The sequence below is a fragment of the Oncorhynchus nerka genome, unplaced genomic scaffold (genome assembly GCF_034236695.1).
Source record: "Oncorhynchus nerka isolate Pitt River unplaced genomic scaffold, Oner_Uvic_2.0 unplaced_scaffold_1601, whole genome shotgun sequence".
NCBI classification, from domain to species: domain Eukaryota; kingdom Metazoa; phylum Chordata; class Actinopteri; order Salmoniformes; family Salmonidae; genus Oncorhynchus; species Oncorhynchus nerka.
Window position 1 is genome coordinate 3,631 of NW_027039717.1, and position 19,762 is coordinate 23,392.

The 19,762-nt window shown below is 40.0% G+C and overlaps 1 protein-coding gene and 1 long non-coding RNA gene across 2 annotated transcripts in view; both read left to right on the top strand.

The window, feature by feature from the left end:
- The first annotated feature begins 651 nt into the window (after positions 1-651).
- Positions 652-2,359, top strand: LOC135568437 (uncharacterized). The gene is made up of 2 exons (XR_010462618.1): positions 652-739; positions 785-2,359. It is a non-coding gene; the product is annotated as an uncharacterized LOC135568437 (long non-coding RNA).
- A 4,902-nt stretch (positions 2,360-7,261) lies between these two features.
- The window catches only part of LOC135568436 (zinc finger protein 585A-like), a 39,305-nt gene continuing 26,804 nt past the window's right edge, over positions 7,262-19,762 (top strand). Inside the window, exons 1-2 of the mRNA XM_065015219.1 lie at positions 7,262-7,367; positions 11,007-11,255. Of these exons, the coding sequence (XP_064871291.1) occupies positions 11,153-11,255 (103 nt within the window). The 5' untranslated portion in view covers positions 7,262-7,367; positions 11,007-11,152. The remainder of the gene's footprint in view (positions 7,368-11,006; positions 11,256-19,762) is intronic.

The window sequence follows — 19,762 nt, forward strand, 5'->3', positions numbered from 1 at the left end:
ACTTAAAATCACATGAACGTATACATACAGGAGTGAAGCCTTACTCCTGCTCTGACTGTGGGGCGAGTTTCTCTTCACTGGGCACCTTAAAATCACACCAACGTATACACACAGGAGCGAAGCCTTATTCCTGCTCTGACTGTGGAAAATGTTTTAAAACATCAAATGAGCTAAAAGTTCACCAGAGAACACACACAGGAGAGAAGCCTTACGTCTGCTCTGACTGTGGAACTAGTTTCTCGCATCTTTCCAACTTAAAATCACATGAACGTATACATACAGGGGAGAAGCCTTTCTTCTGCTCTGACTGTGGGGCGAGTTTCTCTCAGCTGGGCACCTTAAAATCACACCAACGTATACACACAGGAGCGAAGCCTTATTCCTGCTCTGACTGTGGAAAACGTTTTAAAACGTCAACTGTGCTAACAGTTCATCAGAGAACAGCCACAGGAGAGAAGCCTTATTACTGCTCTGACTGTGTAAATGCTTCACAACATCAACTAAGCTAAAAGTTCATCGGAGAACACGTACAGGAGAAAAGCCTTACTCCTGTTCTGACTGTGGGGTTAGTTTCTCTTGACTGGATACCTTAAACGCACACCAACATATACATGAAGGAGAGAAGCCATACTCCTGCTCTGTTTGTGTAAAATGCTTCAAAACAGCAACGAGCTAATAGTTCATCAGAGAACACACGCATGAGAGAAGCCTGCTTACGTCTGCTCTGACTTTTGCGTGAGTTTCTCTCACCATAGCAACTTAACACACCAATGTAGTCACACAGGAGAGAAGTCTTACTCCTGCTCTGTGGAAGGGTGGGCGTGTAACTCAAACTTCTAGCCAAAGGCTGCTGTGTTTAGAATCTCATCAAGGAGGACTGTAGCATTTTAGCTAATCAGCAACTTTGCTACTACTTTTTTAGCTATTACTTAGCATGTTAGCTTAGCATGCAACTTTGCAACTACTTACTACTTTTTAGCTATTACTTAGTATGTTCGCATATCATACATATTACAAGTTCGTAACATATTGTATGAATAGCAATGCGTAAAATAACGTAAGAATTGTAATTCGGAACATACGATTCATCCTAGAAGTCGTATTATACTGAACAATTTAAACACAACAATTTCAAAGATTTATAGTTTGTATAAGGAAATCAGTCATTTTAAATAAGAGGCCATAATCTATGGATTTCACATGACTGGGCAGGGGCTCCGCCATGGGTGGGAGTTGGGAGTGCATAGGCCCACTTGGGAGCCAGGCCCATTCAATCGGCATGAGTTTTTCCCCACAAAAGGTCTTGATTACAGACAGAAATACTACTCAGCCCCCTCCCAGACAATCCTGCAGGTGAAGAGGTCCTGGGCTGCCGTGGTTACATGTGATCTGCAGTTGTGAGGCCGGTTGGATGTACTGCCAAATTCTCTAAAAGGACGTTAGAGGTGGCTTATGGTAGAGAGATACATATTGAATTCTCTCCTGCAGTCATCATGACAATTGCACATTCCCTGAATTTGAGATATATGTGACATTGTGTTGTGTGGCCTTTTATTGTCCCCCAGCACAAGGTGCACTTGTGTAATGATAATGCTGTTTTATCAGCATCTTGATATGCCACACCTGTCAGGTGGATGGATTATCTTGACAAAGGCTGAAATGCTCACGAACAGGGATGTAAACAAAGTTGGTCACAACATTTGAGAGAAATTAGCTTTTTCTGCACATGGAACATTGCTGGAATGTTTTATTTCAGCTCATGAAACCAACACTTTACATGTTTAGTTTATATTTTAGTTCAGTTTATATTGGTATTGTAATGTAACCTAACATACTAAATGGAGTGGCACGGATGTTTTTGTAATACATAATACGTTTTGCTCTGAGACCAAGTTGTCCCTCTGCAGTATTCTGTGGGAATGAGCTAGTAGACACTTCTTTAAAAAAAACATTTTTTGAAACTTTATTTAACTAGGCAAGTCTGTTAAGAACAAATTCTTATTTACAATGATGGCCTAGGAACAGTGGGTTAACTGCCTTGGCAGAACAACAGAGTTTTACCTTGTCAGCTCGGGGACCTTTTGGTTACTGGCCCAATGCTCTAACCACAAGTCTACCTTCCGCCCCTAACATGTATCAGATAGAGATGGTGTGATGATCACTTTTCACCACTAGTTTGGGGGGATTATTTTACAACTTTATTTAATGATACACAGTTTATGAAATTAATCCATGTGTTTATGAATTGTCTTTCAAACTAGATGAGTTATTTTAGTTACTGATCATGAATGTGTTTGGAAAACTCTATTGAAAACCCTTATTGATCTGCCAATGAAAAATAAAGTTACATGAATATGTACTGGTCAATCTCTTCTTCTATTTAGTATTCAGTTCTTCATATTAGATCTGACAGTATGAATGGTTCTTATGGTTGTATTCAGTTCTTCATATTAGATCTGACAGTATGAATGGTTCTTATGGTTGTATTCAGTTCTTCATATTAGATCTGACAGTATGAATGGTTCTTATGGTTGAAAAGTATTCATCTTTAGATAGCCATGTGAGTGTTGGAGAAATTATAGTTGAAATGATTAATTATGGTTGTATACATTTATTTAAGAACCATTTATTTTAATACTATTATGTTATGGTATGAAATGTTCTTATGGGTTCTTGGTTAAGCTGTTACTGAAAATATAAGTAAAACAAATGTTGTCTGTTCTTCGGGAAAGGGAGAAGGAGGGCATATATCTTTTCTGACAGATAAGAATGGTCTTTGATGTTCCATTAGTGGAGGAGAAGATGTCTTTTAGACGGATTGGAATGTTTGTTTTATTAGAAGAAGATATCCAGACCTGAAGACATGGTTCTATGGTGTGGATCGTTCTTCCAGGGTGTGACAGATGAAGCTGATGTCATTTTATGTTGTCTCTTTAAAATGTAAGGTTCTTTGTATTTTTTCAGTACTCTCTTGAAATAAACGCTGTTACCTGAGTTTAAGACTGGGGCTCTGTCCATTCCTATAATAATAATATGAATGTTCGATCCCATAAAATGCATTGACGGAGTACTTAATTCTGATTGGGAAATAATACAGAGGAATTTAGAATTCCACTAACAGTGAGACAACCACATATCACAGTAAACACATTTCTCCTCAATTAGTCAGTGTAAGTAGGACAAGTGTCACATCATTAATATTACTTGTATTTTTGGGGGTTGGGGGGGGGTTACTCTTTAAAGATGTAGGATTTCAGACGTTTTCGGGCAGATGGGCCGGGACTCTGCTGTTGTTATTAAAGCCACATACAGACATGGTCTCTTTTTTTGTTTTCTTGAGTAAGGCAGCTCCAAAATGAAGGTGTTTCAGCCAGCTCAGTGCTTTCTGTGGAGGTGGGGCAATCCCGCAGAAAATACGGACATTTGCGCCGTGATTGGCTCAGTGTCCTGTCATTCATGGGGACAAGACTTCACTGCCAAGTCTAAGGGTAGAACTTGAAAATTCAAGCCCCTTGGGTGCTGCCATAGAGTTACATTAGAAGTGCCCATCCAAGAAGGCTCAAGGTCATTGTCCACAAATAAAATAACATAACATCATGTGATATCTACAGTTGCTTTGATTGGACTGATCATGTCAACATCGTACTTTCAACTATTTTTACATTTTTTTTAAAATTATATATATATTTTTCTGCCCCTTTTTCTCCCCAATTTCGTGGTATCCAATTGTTTAGTAGCTACTATCTTGTCTCATCGCTACAACTCCCGTACGGGCTCGGGAGAGACGAAGGTTAAAAGTCATGCGTCCTCCGATACACAACCCAACCAAGCCGCACTGCTTCTTAACACAGCGCCAACCAACCTGGAAGCCAGCCTCACCAATGTGCCGGAGGAAACACCGTGCACCTGGCAACCTTGGACTCCATAGGAGTCGCTGGTGCGTGATGAGACAAGGAAATCCCTACCGGCCAAGCCCTCCCTAACCTGGACGACTGATAACAAGTTCAAACAGGTGCCATTAATACAGGTAACGAGTGGAGGACAGAGGAGCCTCTTAAAGAAGAAGTTACAGGTCTGAGAGAGCCAGAAATCTTGTTTGTTTGTAGGTGACCAAATACTTATTTTCCACCATAATTTGCAAATAAATTCATTAAAAATCCTACAATGTGATTTTCTGGATTTTTTTTTTTCTCATTTTGTCTGTCATAGTTGAAGTGTACCTATGATGAAAATTACAGGCCTCTCACCCACTTTTTAAGTGGGAGAACTTGCACAATTAGTGGCTGACTAAATACTTTTTTGCCCCACTGCATAATGCCCTGTATAGGCTTCAAACTACAAATGTGTAGATCTATAGTGGTAAAGACAATGGCATAATGGAAAATGCATGTCAATGCTTATCTTTGTATTAGTATTATCAACATTAAATCATCACCTAGGTAGAGTAGTAGTTATCTCTTAATATTATCTCTGTATTAGTATTACCAACATTACAACACCTAGGTAGAGCAGTGGTTATCTCTGTATTAGTATTATCTCTGTATTACCAACATTAAAACACCTAGGTAGAGCAGAGAGGACAGAGCATGTGGCTTTGTAACTAACACACAGGTGTTTCATCTCCACACTGGGATGATTTTAACAGTGCAACTCCACACAGGCCTCATGCCTCTCAGGAGGGTACCAGAAGTAAAATAATAAAAAACACAAAACTAATGAAGGAGCACACAGTCACCAACAATATATCCCTGTTGTCAATACTTTCAAATGGCTCAGCTCGCTGTTACAGTACAGCACCACCAAATTCCATTTATTAAGTAACCATCTGTCTTATGTAACCATAATGTAACATATCACACTATTTTGAGAGTCCCGGATTTATATTTACTATGTTACACCTAGTCTATGAGACGAGGCTGCACCTTGACCTACATTATACACAGCAGGTCAAGAGGTGTGTTTTCCCTTCAGCATCTGCATGTAGCATAAACTCACCCACCTCACAGCATGAATCTAAAATGGTTAACCTTTGCTGTGAGTGATGGGAAAAAAATATGACTAAGGCAATTACTTGAATAATTCAATGGATGTTTTGTTTCCAAATTTGATGAGTAATTTGTCTTGTTTAAAAAAGAAATTGACTTCGCTATGGGGCCGTCAATGGGAATTGGGCCGTGCTTCAGCTGAACTGCAGTACCGCAAATGCCCTCTGAGCACAGTGGAAAGCATGCTTATAGACTGGAAGCCTGCCCCTTGATCCGAGAAGGGTGTAATTGCAGACCGCAATTAGGGGCGTTCTCTAATATCGGGTGTTTCATGATATCAAGTTTACACCAATTGATGCTCACCATTGGTCCGTGGCCGTTTCTTTTGCGTTGGGAACAACAGTTGTTGAGAACTGTTGAATTGTAGCTATGCCTAACCTTAACCCTTTTCCTAACCTTATTCTCAGTCTCCTAACCACCGTTAATTATCATAACCTGCCACGTTAGTTATCCAAACCTGCATGGTAAACAAATCCCTAACCCTCACCCTTTTCCTAACCTTAACATCAGTCTCCTAACATCCACTTTAATTGTCCTAACCTGACATTTTAATTATCCTAACCTGTTATATATGCTTTGTGCCTAGTTAAATAAATATATATATTTTTTTACAAATAGTCTCCATCAGTTTCATAACACCGAAACTGACCAATGTCATGTATTAATTTTTATTTTTCAGGGAACATCCACATCAAGAAACTGTACAGTAGTTCTCCTACTGGGAGGCGCGGGAAATAGTTTAAAGAGCGATTGGTGCTGAGGAAGCTCTGGCAGTGGATGCCCCCACAGCCTGTTGAGATTCATAATGTCGTTTACCAGTTGAAGGATACCGATAGTAAATATTAATTGTATGTGCGGCTGAAAGGTTTTTGGGAGTTCAGGAATTAACATTGGAAACATTGCAGCCAGTGGTGGAAAAAGTACCCAATTGTCATACTTGAGTTAAAGTAAAGATACTTGAGTCAAGGAAAAGGTGAAAGCCACCCAGTAAAATACTACTTGAGTAAAAGTCTAAAAGTATTTAGTTTAACATATACATAAGTATCAAATGTAAATGTAATTGCTAAAATATACTTAAGTATCAACGGTAAAAGTATAAATAATTTCAAATTCATTATATTAAGCGAAATAGACAGCACGATTTTCTTGTAGTTTAAATGTACGGATAGTCAGGGGCACACTCCAACACTCAGACATAGCCTGCGTTCCTAAATTCGCTCTGGCTATATACTCCAATTTCAGAGCGCTCTGGTCTGAGTGCCAGAGGGAAGAATAATTGATGAAAAACGAACGCTCAACGTCCCTTGAATACAGCCGGTGTCAGTAAACGTCGGCAAAAAAGCGTAATTAAATTGTTGCCTGTAGCACAGTTAAAGTCACCAATGCTCTGGATAACATGAACACAGCCTAACCAGCTCTGCTAAGGCGAGTAAAATGGTCAGAGTTCTCTCATTTGAACTGAAAGTAGCTAGCAAGCAAGCCAATGCTAACCAGTTATCTTGGAAGAGGTCAGAACGCTTGAATCAACCCTCCTCCTCCGCCAGAGCGTCCAGTATGGCTCTGAACGAACTGACAATGCTCTGAATTTACAAACGCTCAAGCGCACTCTGGCACTCCAGATTGTTTTTTTAAGATCACATCCATAATTTACTAACAAAGTATTTGTTTAGTGAGTCCGACAGATCAGATGCGCGAATTGAACAATTGTCCTGTCCTGCTAATCATTCAAAATCTAACAAGTACTTATTCTCTTTACTCTTATTTTCAACGACGGCCTAGGAACAGTCGGTTAACTGCCTGTTCAGGGGATTTGAACTTGCAACCTTTCGGTTACTAGTCCAATGCTCTAACCACTAGGCTACCCTGCCGCCCCTTTTGGGTGTCAGGGAACATGTATGGAGTTAAAAGTACTTTATTTTCTTTAGGAATGTAGTGGAGTAAAAGTGGAAGTTGTCAAAAATATCAAAAGTAAAGTACAGATACCCCAAAACTCCATACATTTTCCCTGACACCCAAAAGTACTTAAACTAGGACTGTGACTGAACGAGTGGGATGTTGTTATTTATATATTTATGTATTTTGTTTTGATGTCGTTGTTCCCCTTCCCCTTTTCCGCAAAGGAAATGTATTTTCTTCTACAGTTTACTAACCTTACAGTAGGTGGCGGCAGACACGTTATATTTGTGTAAATGTCAGTATACCAGAGAAGAAGATGACGCTGATGCACTGTTGTAGTGGGGAACAGGAAGTTCCGGTTCGAAACGACAGAACTGTGCTGTTGGGTCGATAGTGGTTGTGTCCGTTTCAAATGTATCATTGTTGGTATGTAATAGCATGTTTAAACTTGCTAATGTCGAGAGAATATATAATACGATAGGTAACAAATCAGTCAAGGTATTATCACGTTTGGTAATGGTTTTACTTGTATGTGTTATTTTGGGGTCAAACCGAGTGAGTGTTTAACGTGTTTAAAACATATTTTACAAGTCACATAACTAGACTTTGGGTTTATCTGAGTGTATTTACATACTTTCGTGAAAGTCATTTCATAAAGATTCCACTTATTTGAGGTCGTTTTTACATGTTATTGGTGTTGTGTAAAATGTTGTTTATGAGCTGGTAAATAGCCTCGTCCGAACCATCCTGTTCTCGCGAGTTTACATGCACTATTTCGTTAATGAAAGCTCGCGAGGCAAGTTAAATGGCGGGAACGGTTTGGGTCTTTTTTCTAGGAGTTTATTCGTGGTGAAATGGCGACATGAGGCTGTGTGATGGAGTGTCAAAATAGAGAGAAGCTAACTGAAGTTATCCTTCACCATTTGGAGAGAGAGGCCAACTGCATGTAATGGCAGTCGATTAATGCGATGAAGCACCTGTCAAACTCATTCCATGGAGGACCAAGTGTATGCGGGGTTTTAGCTCCACCATTGTACTTGATTAATGAATTAAGGTTTTGGGATGGTGTTTAAAACCCAGGGCCTCATTGAGTTTGATGAACCAAATGGAAAAAGAGGTTTGATTAAATGCTGGATGCATGTCAATGGGGGTCACGAGAATGAGGGCCTAGTTAGTGGTCTGGAACAAATCTCATCTGATTATCAGGTAGGGATGAGTCAGTTGGGATGGTGTTTTTATAGGGCCTCATTGAAACCAAGGCCATAGCTAAGTTAACTAAAAAATAAAAACTTTACCTGGTTGAAGGTGGGCTCATAAAAATGAAAGTGGAAATTGTTAATATCTTGTGCTTTGACAGAACAGGAACTGATTCAAGTTTATGTAAACATTCTTTATAGCTGATGTACAATGAAACAGGTCCCAATCTGTCCATGGATGGAAATTGAGAGTGGTTGAGTTTAAACTTGCCCAGCCTAACAGCTGTTGAGGTGTTAGAAGCTCTGGAATGCGATCAATGTATAGATCAGTACTGTTCTGATATGCAGCCTAGTTAGAACAGTTGCTCAGTTCCTAAAGGTATTGTGGTGTTCAGCTTATTTTTCCATCATCAAAAGTCAAATGAAGAACATGTCACAAATAAAACCCCAAACAGCAAGCAATCATGTGTAGAAACAGTGGCTAGGAAAAACTCCCAAGAAAAGCCAGAACCTGGGTAGAAACTAGAGGAACCAGGCTATGAGGGTGGCCAGTCCTCTTCTGGCTGTTCTGGGTGGAGATGGTAGCAGGGTTTAATGGTGGTAATGTCAGGGTGCAACAGGTCAGCACCTCAGGAGTAAATGTCAGTTGGCTTTTCAACATCAGATGATGGTGTTCTAGAGAGTTGAAGACCACAGGGCCTCATTTACACCCTGATGAACCAAGGCCATAAAAAGAGGTGAAGTTAAACTGGGATGCAGTGCATCAGTGTAAATGAGAATTTGTTCTGAACTAGCCTACCTGGTTAAATAAAGGTGAAATAAAACATTGAAAGTGGTAGATTGTTAATATCTTGTGCTGGTCAGGTTCAGCAAGGGAAGATTCTTCAAATGGGAAATCATAATGGGACAAAGCTCAGAAGCCATGACCCTGGAGCTGATGCTACATTGAAGGGAGTAATAATCTCTGAGGTCAGACTGATGGAGCTTCCCCAATATCTATGTCCATGGATGATATTGTTAAAGAACATGTGAAGGGAGACAGAGTGGTTGAAGCCTAAAGGTTGATCAGTAGGAAAGAGGGTTAAAGAAGTGAAAGCTTATCAGTGCTGTTGAGGTGTTAGAAGGTTTTGTCTGGAAAAGTACAGAATAGGATTCCTTAGCTTCAATGTCAGTGATTTTGACCCAGCCTCATCAATCAACCAATCAAATGTATTTATAAAGCCCTTCTTACATCAGCTGATGTCACAAAGTGCTGTCCAGAAACATGGCAGCCTAAAACCCCAAACAGCAAGCAATGCAGGTGTAGAAGCACAGTGGCTATGGCTGGGAAAAACTCCCTAGAAAGGCCAGAACCTAGGAAGAATGGCTGGTCCTGTAGTAAGAGGAACAGACATGGAGCTCCATGTCCTGGGAGGACCAGTCCTCTTCCATCTGGTCCTGTGCTGTCAGGTGGAGATTATAACAGAACCATGCCAAGATGTTCAAATGTTCATAGATGACCAGCAGCTGGTCAAATAATAATAATCACAGTGGTTGTCGAGTAAGAGGACCTGCAACTGTCAGACCTCAGGAGTGGAGCTTCCAGTTGGCTTTTCATGGAGTAAGATCAGACTGATGGAGCTTCCATCTGGTCCAGGTGCTCCTGCTGTCTCTAGTAAGAGTTGAAAACAGCAGGTCTGGGACTGATGGAGCTTCCATGGCTGGTCCTGTAGTAAGAGGACCTACTGTCAGACTGATGGAGCTTCCATGGCTGGTGGTTGCCACTGTCAGCAGATGGAGCTTCCATGGCTGGTCCAGTAAGAGGACCTACTGTCAGACTGATGGATCATGGCTGGTCCAGAGGCTGTCAGACTGATGGAGCTTCCATGGCTGGTCCCGTAGTAAGAGGACCTACTGTCAGACTGATGGAGCTTCCATGGCTGGTCCTGTAGTAAGAGGACCTACTGTCAGACTGATGGAGCTTCCATGGCTGGTCCTGTAGTAAGAGGACCTACTGTCAGACTGATGGAGCTTCCATGGCTGGTCCTGAGTAAGGACTGTCAGACTGATGGAGCTTCCATGGCTGGTCCTAGTAAGAGGTAGTCAAGAGGACCTAAGAGGACTGTCAGACTGATGGAGCTTCCATGGCTGGTCCCGTAGTAAGAGGACCTACTGTCAGACTGATGGAGCTTCCATGGCTGGTCCCGTAGTAAGAGGACCTACTGTCAGACTGATGGAGCTTCCATGGCTGGTCCCGTAGTAAGAGGACCTACTGTTAGAACTGGTCTTTCTAATAGTCCTGACATGGTTTCGTGGTCTGTTCAGAAATCTTGTGCCCATAAATGTGCTGTGACAAAGGATGCTTTAATTGTAAATAAAATGTACTTCATAGCATTCATTGGTAAGCTTATCAACAACTTGGATTGTGTAAAGCAGAAATACCAGGTTGAAAGTTATCTTGTAAACTGCAGCAGAGTTGTTGGGGGTAACAGATGTTACTGTCGGTATGGTTTTTGATAAGCTGGATAACCTGGGGGTGGGTTGTCTCAGCATGATATAAACCTCAATGTTTACAAACACAGAAAGGGTTCTCTTGATGAAGTTTATTGGGGGGTGTGGGAGGGTTTTTGGGGAAGGGGAGGGTGTGGTAGAAGGTAATAGGGATTTATGTGGGATTTAGGAAATCTACGATTGATTAAGTGCACTTATGTTGTGCAATTTAAAATGTGTACTTTGTGTCTAATGTGAATGAAGTTTTGTCAGGGATTAGCTACCTGATCTACTGAAATTAGATAATTGAACAAGAAAAAATAGAAAATATTTTTACAGAATAAAGTGCCAGAACTGTCAAGAAAATAACTTTTGTGTCCGCTTGTCTTTATTACTACAGACCGACTCAGATTAAGTCTGAGGCCGGTAACATCAACAGTGAGGACAAACCCAGTCTGCTTCTCTCCTTCCACACTGAGTCCAAACCTACAGTCACTGGGTCCTGATTGTGACAGTGGAGCCCAGTTTGCACTGCAGGATCCAGAGATGGCATCAGTGAAGCTGGAAGACTGCAGTCCAACACTGGAGCTGAATGTCAACATTAAAGATGAAGAAGAGGAGGAGAAGATTGGGACAATTGTTAGTCATGGTAAGAGCTGGTTCTATCTATAAATTATCTTCATATATTAGACCTCCATAAGTTATGACCAGTGTATTGCTAGGTTGAATTCTGTAATTCTGACATCACACATCCCTGAACAACTCAAGACTTCACAGCGAAGCAAAACATTTAAAAACTTGTAACGCCTGCCTTTGCCCACACATTGTCTCAAGAACGTTGAAAATGTTTAATACCCTCAATCACCAAGTTAGGCATTAGGCATACCTCATTTCAAAATAGGCCATGGCATCATCACTGTCAAAATCACTGTTTGGAGAAGTGTTGAACATAACCAGTAGACTACCACATCCTGATGATTTATATCTGATACATATATATTTAATATTTAATAGATCAATTTGTAGAAACATCTCAAGGATGATCAATGGAAACAGGATGCACCTGAGTTCATTTCAAAAGTTTGGGGTCACTTAACACCAGTCTCAACGTCAACAGTGAAGAAGTGACTCCGGGATGCTGGCCTTCTCGGCAGAGTTGTAAAGGCCAGTTTTATTGCTTCTTTAGTCAGAACCACAGTTTTCAGCGACACAGTTTTCAGCGACATAAATTCAAAAGGGTTTTCTTTTCTTTTTTACCCCTTTTTCGTGGATTCCAATTGTTAAGTAGCTTCTATCTTGTCTCATCCCTACAACTCCTGGGCTCAGGAGAGACGAAGGTTGAACGTCATGCGTCCTCCGATACACAACCCAACCAAGCCGCACTGCTTCTTAACACAGAGTCTCTGGTGGCACAGCTGGCGCTGCAGTACAGCGCCCTTAACCACTGCGCCACCCGGGAGGCCCTCAAAAGGGTTTTCTAATGATCAATTAGCCTTTTAAAATGATCAACTTGGATTAGCTAACACAACATGCCATTGGATCACAGGAGTGATGGTTGCTGATAATGGGCCTCTGTACGCCTATGTAGATATTCCATAAAATATCTGCCGTTTCCAGCTACAATAGTCATTTACAACAATAACAATGTCTACACTGTATTTCTGATCAATTTGATGTTATTTTAATGGACAAACAATGTGTTTTCTTTCAAAACAAGGACATTTCTAAGTGACCCCAAATGTTTGAACAGTAGTGGATATTTAATATTTTGGATATATCAAGTTGTAGAAACATCTCAAGGATGATCATTGGAAACAGGAAGCATCTGAACTCAATTTTGAGTCTCTTGTTTTAAAAAAATGTATTTTTATACATTTGCAAAAATGTCTAATCCTGTTTTCACTTTGTCAATATGGGGTATTGTGTGTAGATTGCTGAGGATATATTTTTATTTAATTATAGAATTAGGCTGTAACATAACAATGTGGAAAAAGTCAAGTGGTCTGAATACTTTCCGAGGGCACTGTCAGACCCCTTCCCATTTCTCCCATTTTGGTACATTACAGCCTTCTTCTAAAATTGATTACATGTTTTTCCTAGTCAATCTACACACAATATCCCATAATGACATCACAATACCCCATAATGACAAAGCCAAAACAGGTTTTTAGAAAGTCTTGCAAATGCAATTAAAAATAATAATAATTGCTTATTTGCATAAGTTTTCAGACCTTTTGCTATGAGATGATCCTTGAGATGTTTTTTCAACTTGGTGTCCACCTGTGGTAAATTCAATTGATTGGACATGATTTGGACAGGCACACACCTGTCTATGTCAGGTCCCACAGTTGACCCTGCATGTCAGAGTTAAAACCAAGTCATGAGGTGGAAGGATTTGTCCGTCTAGCTCCTTGACAGGATTGTGTCGGCACAGATCTGGAGACAGGTACCAAAACATTTCTGCAGCATTAAAGGTCCCAAGAACACAGAGGCCTCCATCATTCTTCAATGGAAGAAGTTTGGAACCATCAAGACTCTTCCTAGAGCGGGCCACCCGGACAAACTGAGCAATCGGGGGAGAAGGGCCTTGGTCAGGGAGGTGGCCAAGAACCCTGATGGTCACTCTGACAGAGCTCCAGAGTTCCTCTATGGAGACGAGAGAATCTTCCAGAAGGACAATCATCTCGGCAGGACTCCACTAATCAGGTCTTTATGGTAGAGTGCCCAGACGGAAGTCACTCCTCAGTAAAAGGCACATGACAGTCCACTTGGAGTTTGCCAAAAGGCACCTAAAGGACTCTGACCATGAGCTTGAGAGGATCTGCAGAGAAGAATGGGAGAAACTCCCCAAATACAATTGTGCCAAGCTTGTAGCTTCATACCCAACAGGCTGTAATCGATGCCAAAGGTGCTTCAACTAACTATTGTGTAAAGGGTCTGAATACTTACATAAATGTAATATTTCATGTTATTTCTAAAAACCTGTTTTTGCCCTTGTCATTATGGGTATTGTGTGTCGACTGATGAGAATTAGAATAAGACTGTAATGTAACAAAAACAAAAAGCCAAGGGGTCTGAATACCTTTTGAATGCATTGTAGACGTTATTTCATGCTGCTAAGACTTGTATGGATGACAACAGTATTGCCAGCATTTGTTTTATTCACTGGGCTATCTGGAGTGATCAGAGTGTAGACTAAAGAAGTGGAGTAGACAAACTGCCAGTGTTTTGAAGTTCTATGAAATGAGTCTGTGTAGTTACTAATCCCCTTTGTCACGAGAATTTCTATCCCAATGTTCTAACTGAACTATTTTATAACTCCATCTGTATCCTAGAGGTTGTAAGGCTCTAAGTTTTAATAAACAGAGTCCCAGCATACAAATGATCAGTTCTTTATTCAGAGAGCTCTGCCCTCTCAAGTTCAGAGCCCATCTTTTATACACACATCAGTCGAGAACCCCACCCCGCTTTTGGATGGCTGTATTGTTCCACTGTACACTTACATTGTTCATCATATTCTGCAACATGTTTCATGATTTTCTGTAAGCCTAACAGTTTCTCCACTCCGGGTGGGGACAGAATGTCCTGTAAGGGACACAGTGTTCTAATTCTATCCTGCCAATGCTGCACATATTACCAACTTATAGTCTTATGTGTCTAAATGATTTCACACACAGTGATACAGTTTCAGGGTGAAATATCTTAGTAGAATTTGTGTTTAAAGTAATGACTATCACCCTTGTGATGTTGAGTGGAGGATGGTATAGCTCATCATTTTCACCACTTTTGCCTCTTATTAGTTTTTGACTCCTACCCAGTTTTAGAATAGTTTTATTCCCATTCCCATACAGTCTACTGAAATGAATACATACACTACCATTGAAACATTTAGGGTTACTTAGAAATGTCCTTGTTTTTGAAAGAAAAGCATGTTTTTTTTTGTCCATTAAAATATCATCAAATTGACCATTAATACAGTGGAGACGTTGTTAATGTTGTAAATGACTTGTAGCTGGAAAAGGATTATTTTTTTAAATGGAATATGTACATAGGTGTACAGAGGCCCATTATCAGCAACCATCACTCCTGTGATCCAATGGCATGTTGTGTTAGCTAATACATGTTTATCATTTTAAAGGGCTAATTGATCATTACAAAACCTTTTGCAATTATGTTATAAAACAGTCCTTTTTTAGACTAGTTGAGTATCTGGGTCATTTGTCGGTTCGATTACAGGCTCAAAATGGCCAGAAACAAAGACCTTTCTTCTGAAAGTCGTCAGTCTATTCTTGTTCTGAGAAATGAAGGCTATTCCATGTGAGAAATTTCCAAGAAACTGAAGATCTCGTGCAGTTCTGTGTACTACCCCCTTCACAGAACAGTGCAAACTGGCTCTCACCAGAATAGAAAGAGGAGTGGGAGGCCCCGGTGCACAACTGGGCAAGAGGACAAGTATTTTAGAGTGTCTAGTTTGAGAAACAGACGTCTCACAAGTCCTCAACTGGCAGCTTCATTAAATAGTACCCGCAAAACACCAGTCTCAATGTCAACAGTGAAGAGGCGACTCCGGGATGCTTGCTTTCTAGACACTATTCTGGTTAGAGACTGTTTGCGCTGTTCTGTGAAGAGAATAGTCATTTACAATATTAACAATGTCTACACTGTATTTCTGATCACTTTGATTGGACAAAAAATGTGCTATTCTTTCAAAAACATGGACATTTGTAACTTTAGAATTTATTCATTTATTTCACCACTAATCGTAGTGTATTTAAAAATAATATATTTTTTAACCTTTATTTAACTTTCTTAGCATACTGGTTATTGTCCGGAATTTCCGATGACTGACGTGCCCAAAGTAAACTGCCCAGAAGCTAGGATATGCATATACTTGATAGCATTGGATAGAAAACACTCTGAAGTTTCTAAAACTGTAAAAATAATGTCTGTGGGTATAACAGAACTGATATGACAGGCGAAAACCTTGAGTAAAATCCATCCGGAATTTTTCAATGCTTGCCTATGGGATATTCAAATTGATAGGACCCAGATTGCAGTTCCTTTGGCTTCCACTAGATGTCAACAGTCTTTAGAAAGGGTTTCATGCTTGTTTTTTGAAAAATGAGTATTTGTAGTTTTTCCAAGATGTCCCCCATTAGAAAAGTAGTCATGTTGCACGCATCAACGAGAGTGCGCTCTTCGTTATTTATCTTTGCTATTGAACACACTATTCTCCGTCTTAAATATTATTGTTTATTTACATATTAGAATACCTGAGGATTAATTGGAAACTTCGTTTGAATTTTTTGAACGATCTTTACCAGTAATCTTTAGGATTCGTTTGTGTGCATGTTGAACGAGTGACCTACTGAATCAAGCGCGCCATCTAAACTGATACTTTTGGGATATAATGAAGGATATTATCGAACAAAACAACCATTCATTGTGTAGCTGGGACCCTTGGGATTGCAATCAGAGGAAGATCTTCAAAGGTAAGTGATTTATTTAATTGCTGTCTGTGATTTTGTGACGCCTGTGCTGGTTGAAAAAGTATTTTGACGTGGGGAGCTGTCCTCAGATAATCGCATGGTATACTTTCTCCGTAAAGCCTTTTTCAAATTTGACAACGCAGTTGGATTAACAAGAAGCTTTTAAATTATGTAAGACACTTCTATTTTCATGAATGTTTAATATTCCGATTTTTGTACTTTGAATTTCGCGCTCTGCAATTTCACCGGATGTTGTTGTAGGTGTCCTGCTAGCGTTTGGACATAGGCAAGTCAGTTAAGAGATTAAGTTAAGAACAAATTCTTATTTTCAATGATGGCCTAGGAACATTGGGTTAACTGCCTTGTTCAGGGGCAGAACGACAGATTTTTACCTTGTCAGCTCGGGGATTCGATCTTGCAACCTTTCGGTTGCTCTAACCACAAGGCTACCTGTCACCCGGTATGGCCAGAAGAGTGGTCTGGTCACCACTCTGAGCCTGGTTCCTCTCTCGGTTTCTTCCTAGGTTCCTGCTTTCTAGGGAGTTTTTTTGTGGCCACTGTGCTTCTACATCTGCATTGCTTGCTCTTTGGGGATTTTAGGCTGGGTTTCTGTTAACCTCTCTGGGACCGTTTGGTACGCGAGCGTCCCACCTTTCAACTGCCAGTGAAACTGCAGGGCGCCAAATTCAAAACAACATAAATCCCATAATTAATATTCCTCAAACATACAAGTATTTTACACCATTTTAAAGATACAATTGTCGTTAATCCAACCACAGTGTCCGATTTCAAAAACGCTTTTCGGCGAAAGCAGAACATACAGTGCCTTGCGAAAGTATTCGGCCCCCTTGAACTTTGCGACCTTTTGCCACATTTCAGGCTTCAAACATAAAGATATAAAACTGTATTTTTTTGTGAAGAATCAACAACATGTGGGACACATTCATGAAGTGGAACGACATTTATTGGATATTTCAAACTTTTTTAACAAATCAAAAACTGAAAAAGTGGGCGTGCAAAATTATTATTATTAGGGTTAGTAGCAAACCCTAACCCTAACCCTTAATTATTAGAGGTGTCTTATGGTAGAGATATAAATATAGAGTTCTCTGGCAACAGCTCTGGTGGACATTCCTGCAGTCATCATGAGAAATGCACATTCCCTGAACTTGAGACATCTGTGACATTGTGTTGTGTGGCCTTTTATTGTCCCCCAGCACAAGATGCACCTGTGTAATGACCATGCTGTTTTATCAGCATCGTGATATGCCACACCTGTCAGGTGGATGGATTATCTTGACAAAGGCTGAAATGCTCACTAACAGTATATATAAACAAAGTTGTGCACAACATTTGAGAGACATTAGCTTTTTGTGCTGGATCTTTTTATTTCAGCTCATGAAACCAACACTTTACACGTTTAGTTTATATTGGAGGTCCAATGTAATGTAACCTAACATAGATTAGGGCCTCATTTATTTCAATTGACTGATTTCCTTATACAAACTGTAAATCTTTGAAATTGTTACGTTTAGATTGTTGTTCAGTATAATACAACTTGCAGGACGTATCGTATGTTAAGAATTACAATTCGTATGTTATTTTACGCATTGCTATTCATAGAATATGTTACGAACTTGTAATATGTAAGATATGTTACGAATTCCAATTTGTTGTTGCTGACGTTAGCTTGGTTAGGGGTGAGGGGTTTAACCTCTTTGAACTCTAGGGGCAGTATTTCATTTTTGGATAAAAAAAACGTTCCCGTTTTAAACAAGATATTTTGTCACGAAAAGACGCTCGACTATGCATATAATTGACAGCTTTGGAAAGAAAACACTCTGACGTTTCCAAAACTGCAAAGATATTATCTGTGAGTGCCACAGAACTGATGCTACAGGCGAAACCAAGATGAAACTTCAAACAGGAAATGAGCAACATTTTTGAAGCTCTGTTTTCCAATGTCTCCTTATATGGCTGTGAATGCGCAAGGAGAGAGCCCACAATTTCTGCAGTTTCCCCAAGGTGTCTGCAGCATTGTGACGTATTTGTAGGCATATCATTGGAAGATTGACCATAAGACCACATTTACCAGGTGTCCGCCCGGTGTCCTGCGTCGAAATTGGTGCGTAAACCTCAGCTGCAAGTAGTTTTCCATTTAATTCAGAGAAGAAAGCAGACTTCCACGAACGATATATCAATGAAGAGATATGTGAAAACCACCTTGAGGATTGATTCTAAACAACGTTTGCCATGTTTCAGTCGATATTATGGAGTTAATTTGGAAAAAAGTTTGGCGTTTTGGTGACTGAATTTTCGTTTTTTTTTGGTAGCCAAAAGTGATGTACAAAACGGAGCATTTTTCTCCTACACAAAGAATCTTTCAGGAAAAACTGAACTGAGAGTCTCCTCATTGAAAACATCCGAAGTTCTTCAAAGGTAAATTATTTTATTTGAATGCTTTTCTGGTTTTTGGGAAAATGTTGTCCGCTAAATGCTACGCTAAATGCTACGCTAGCTATCAATACTCTTAAACAAATGCTTGTTTTGCTATGGTTGAAAAGCATATTTTGAAAATCTGAGATGACAGTGTTGTTAAGAAAAGGCTAAGCTTGAGAGCTAGCATATTTATTTCATTTCCTTTGCGATTTTCATAAATAGTTAACGTTGCGTTATGCTAATGAGCTTGAGGCTATAAATAGGATCCCGGATCCGGGATTGCTCGTCGCATGAAGTTAAGATAGAGTTAAATGGGTTTAGGAGAATGGGTAGCTAACATGCTAAGTAATAGCTAAAAAGTAGTAAGTAGTTGCCAAGTTGGTAATTAGCTAAAATGCTAAAGTCCTCCATGATGAGATTCAAACACTCTGACAAGGTGCACACTGATTGGTAAAAGTAAAGAGAGGCTAAAATTCTACAACGCTCCCTTTCCTCTGCACAGTTCTCTCACAGTGAGAACCAATAGGATTACAGTGTTCTACGCTTTCTTCATTTGATCCAATTACAACTTCTTTTATGAGATGAGAATTAAGTGATGGAGTGACTTTATTCTTAGCTGGTCAGAGAACCGATGAGGCTTTTCTCCTTGACCTCACTAGGCTAGGGGTAACTATTTTCACCTCCGGATTAAAAGCGTTCCCAAAGTAAACTGCCTGCTACTCAGGACCAGAAGCTAGGAAATGCATACAATTAGTAGAATTGGAAAGACAACACTCCAAAGTTTCTAAAACTTAAAAAATATTGTCTGTGAGTATAACAGAACTGAAAAGGCAGGCAAAAACTTGAGGAAAATCCATTGAGGAAGTGCCATTATTTTGAAATGGCTGTTTTTCCAATGAAAGCCTATCCACCATTTAAAGGGATCGGACCCAGATTCTGTTCCCTATGGCTTCCACTAGTTATGAACAGTCTTTAGACATTATTTCAGGCTTGTATTCTGAAAAATGAGGGAGAATGACCACATTGAGTCAGTGGATAGTGGGATGTCCCCAGAGCTGGGTCCTGCAGAGCGCACTTTCTTGTTTTTCTTTTATATTGACGACGCTGTTGCCAGTTTAAATATTATCGATTATTTAGGCTAAAAACAACCTGAGGATTGATTATAAACATTGTTTTACATGTTTCTACAAACTTTACGGATACTATTTGGAATTGGTCTGCCTCTTGT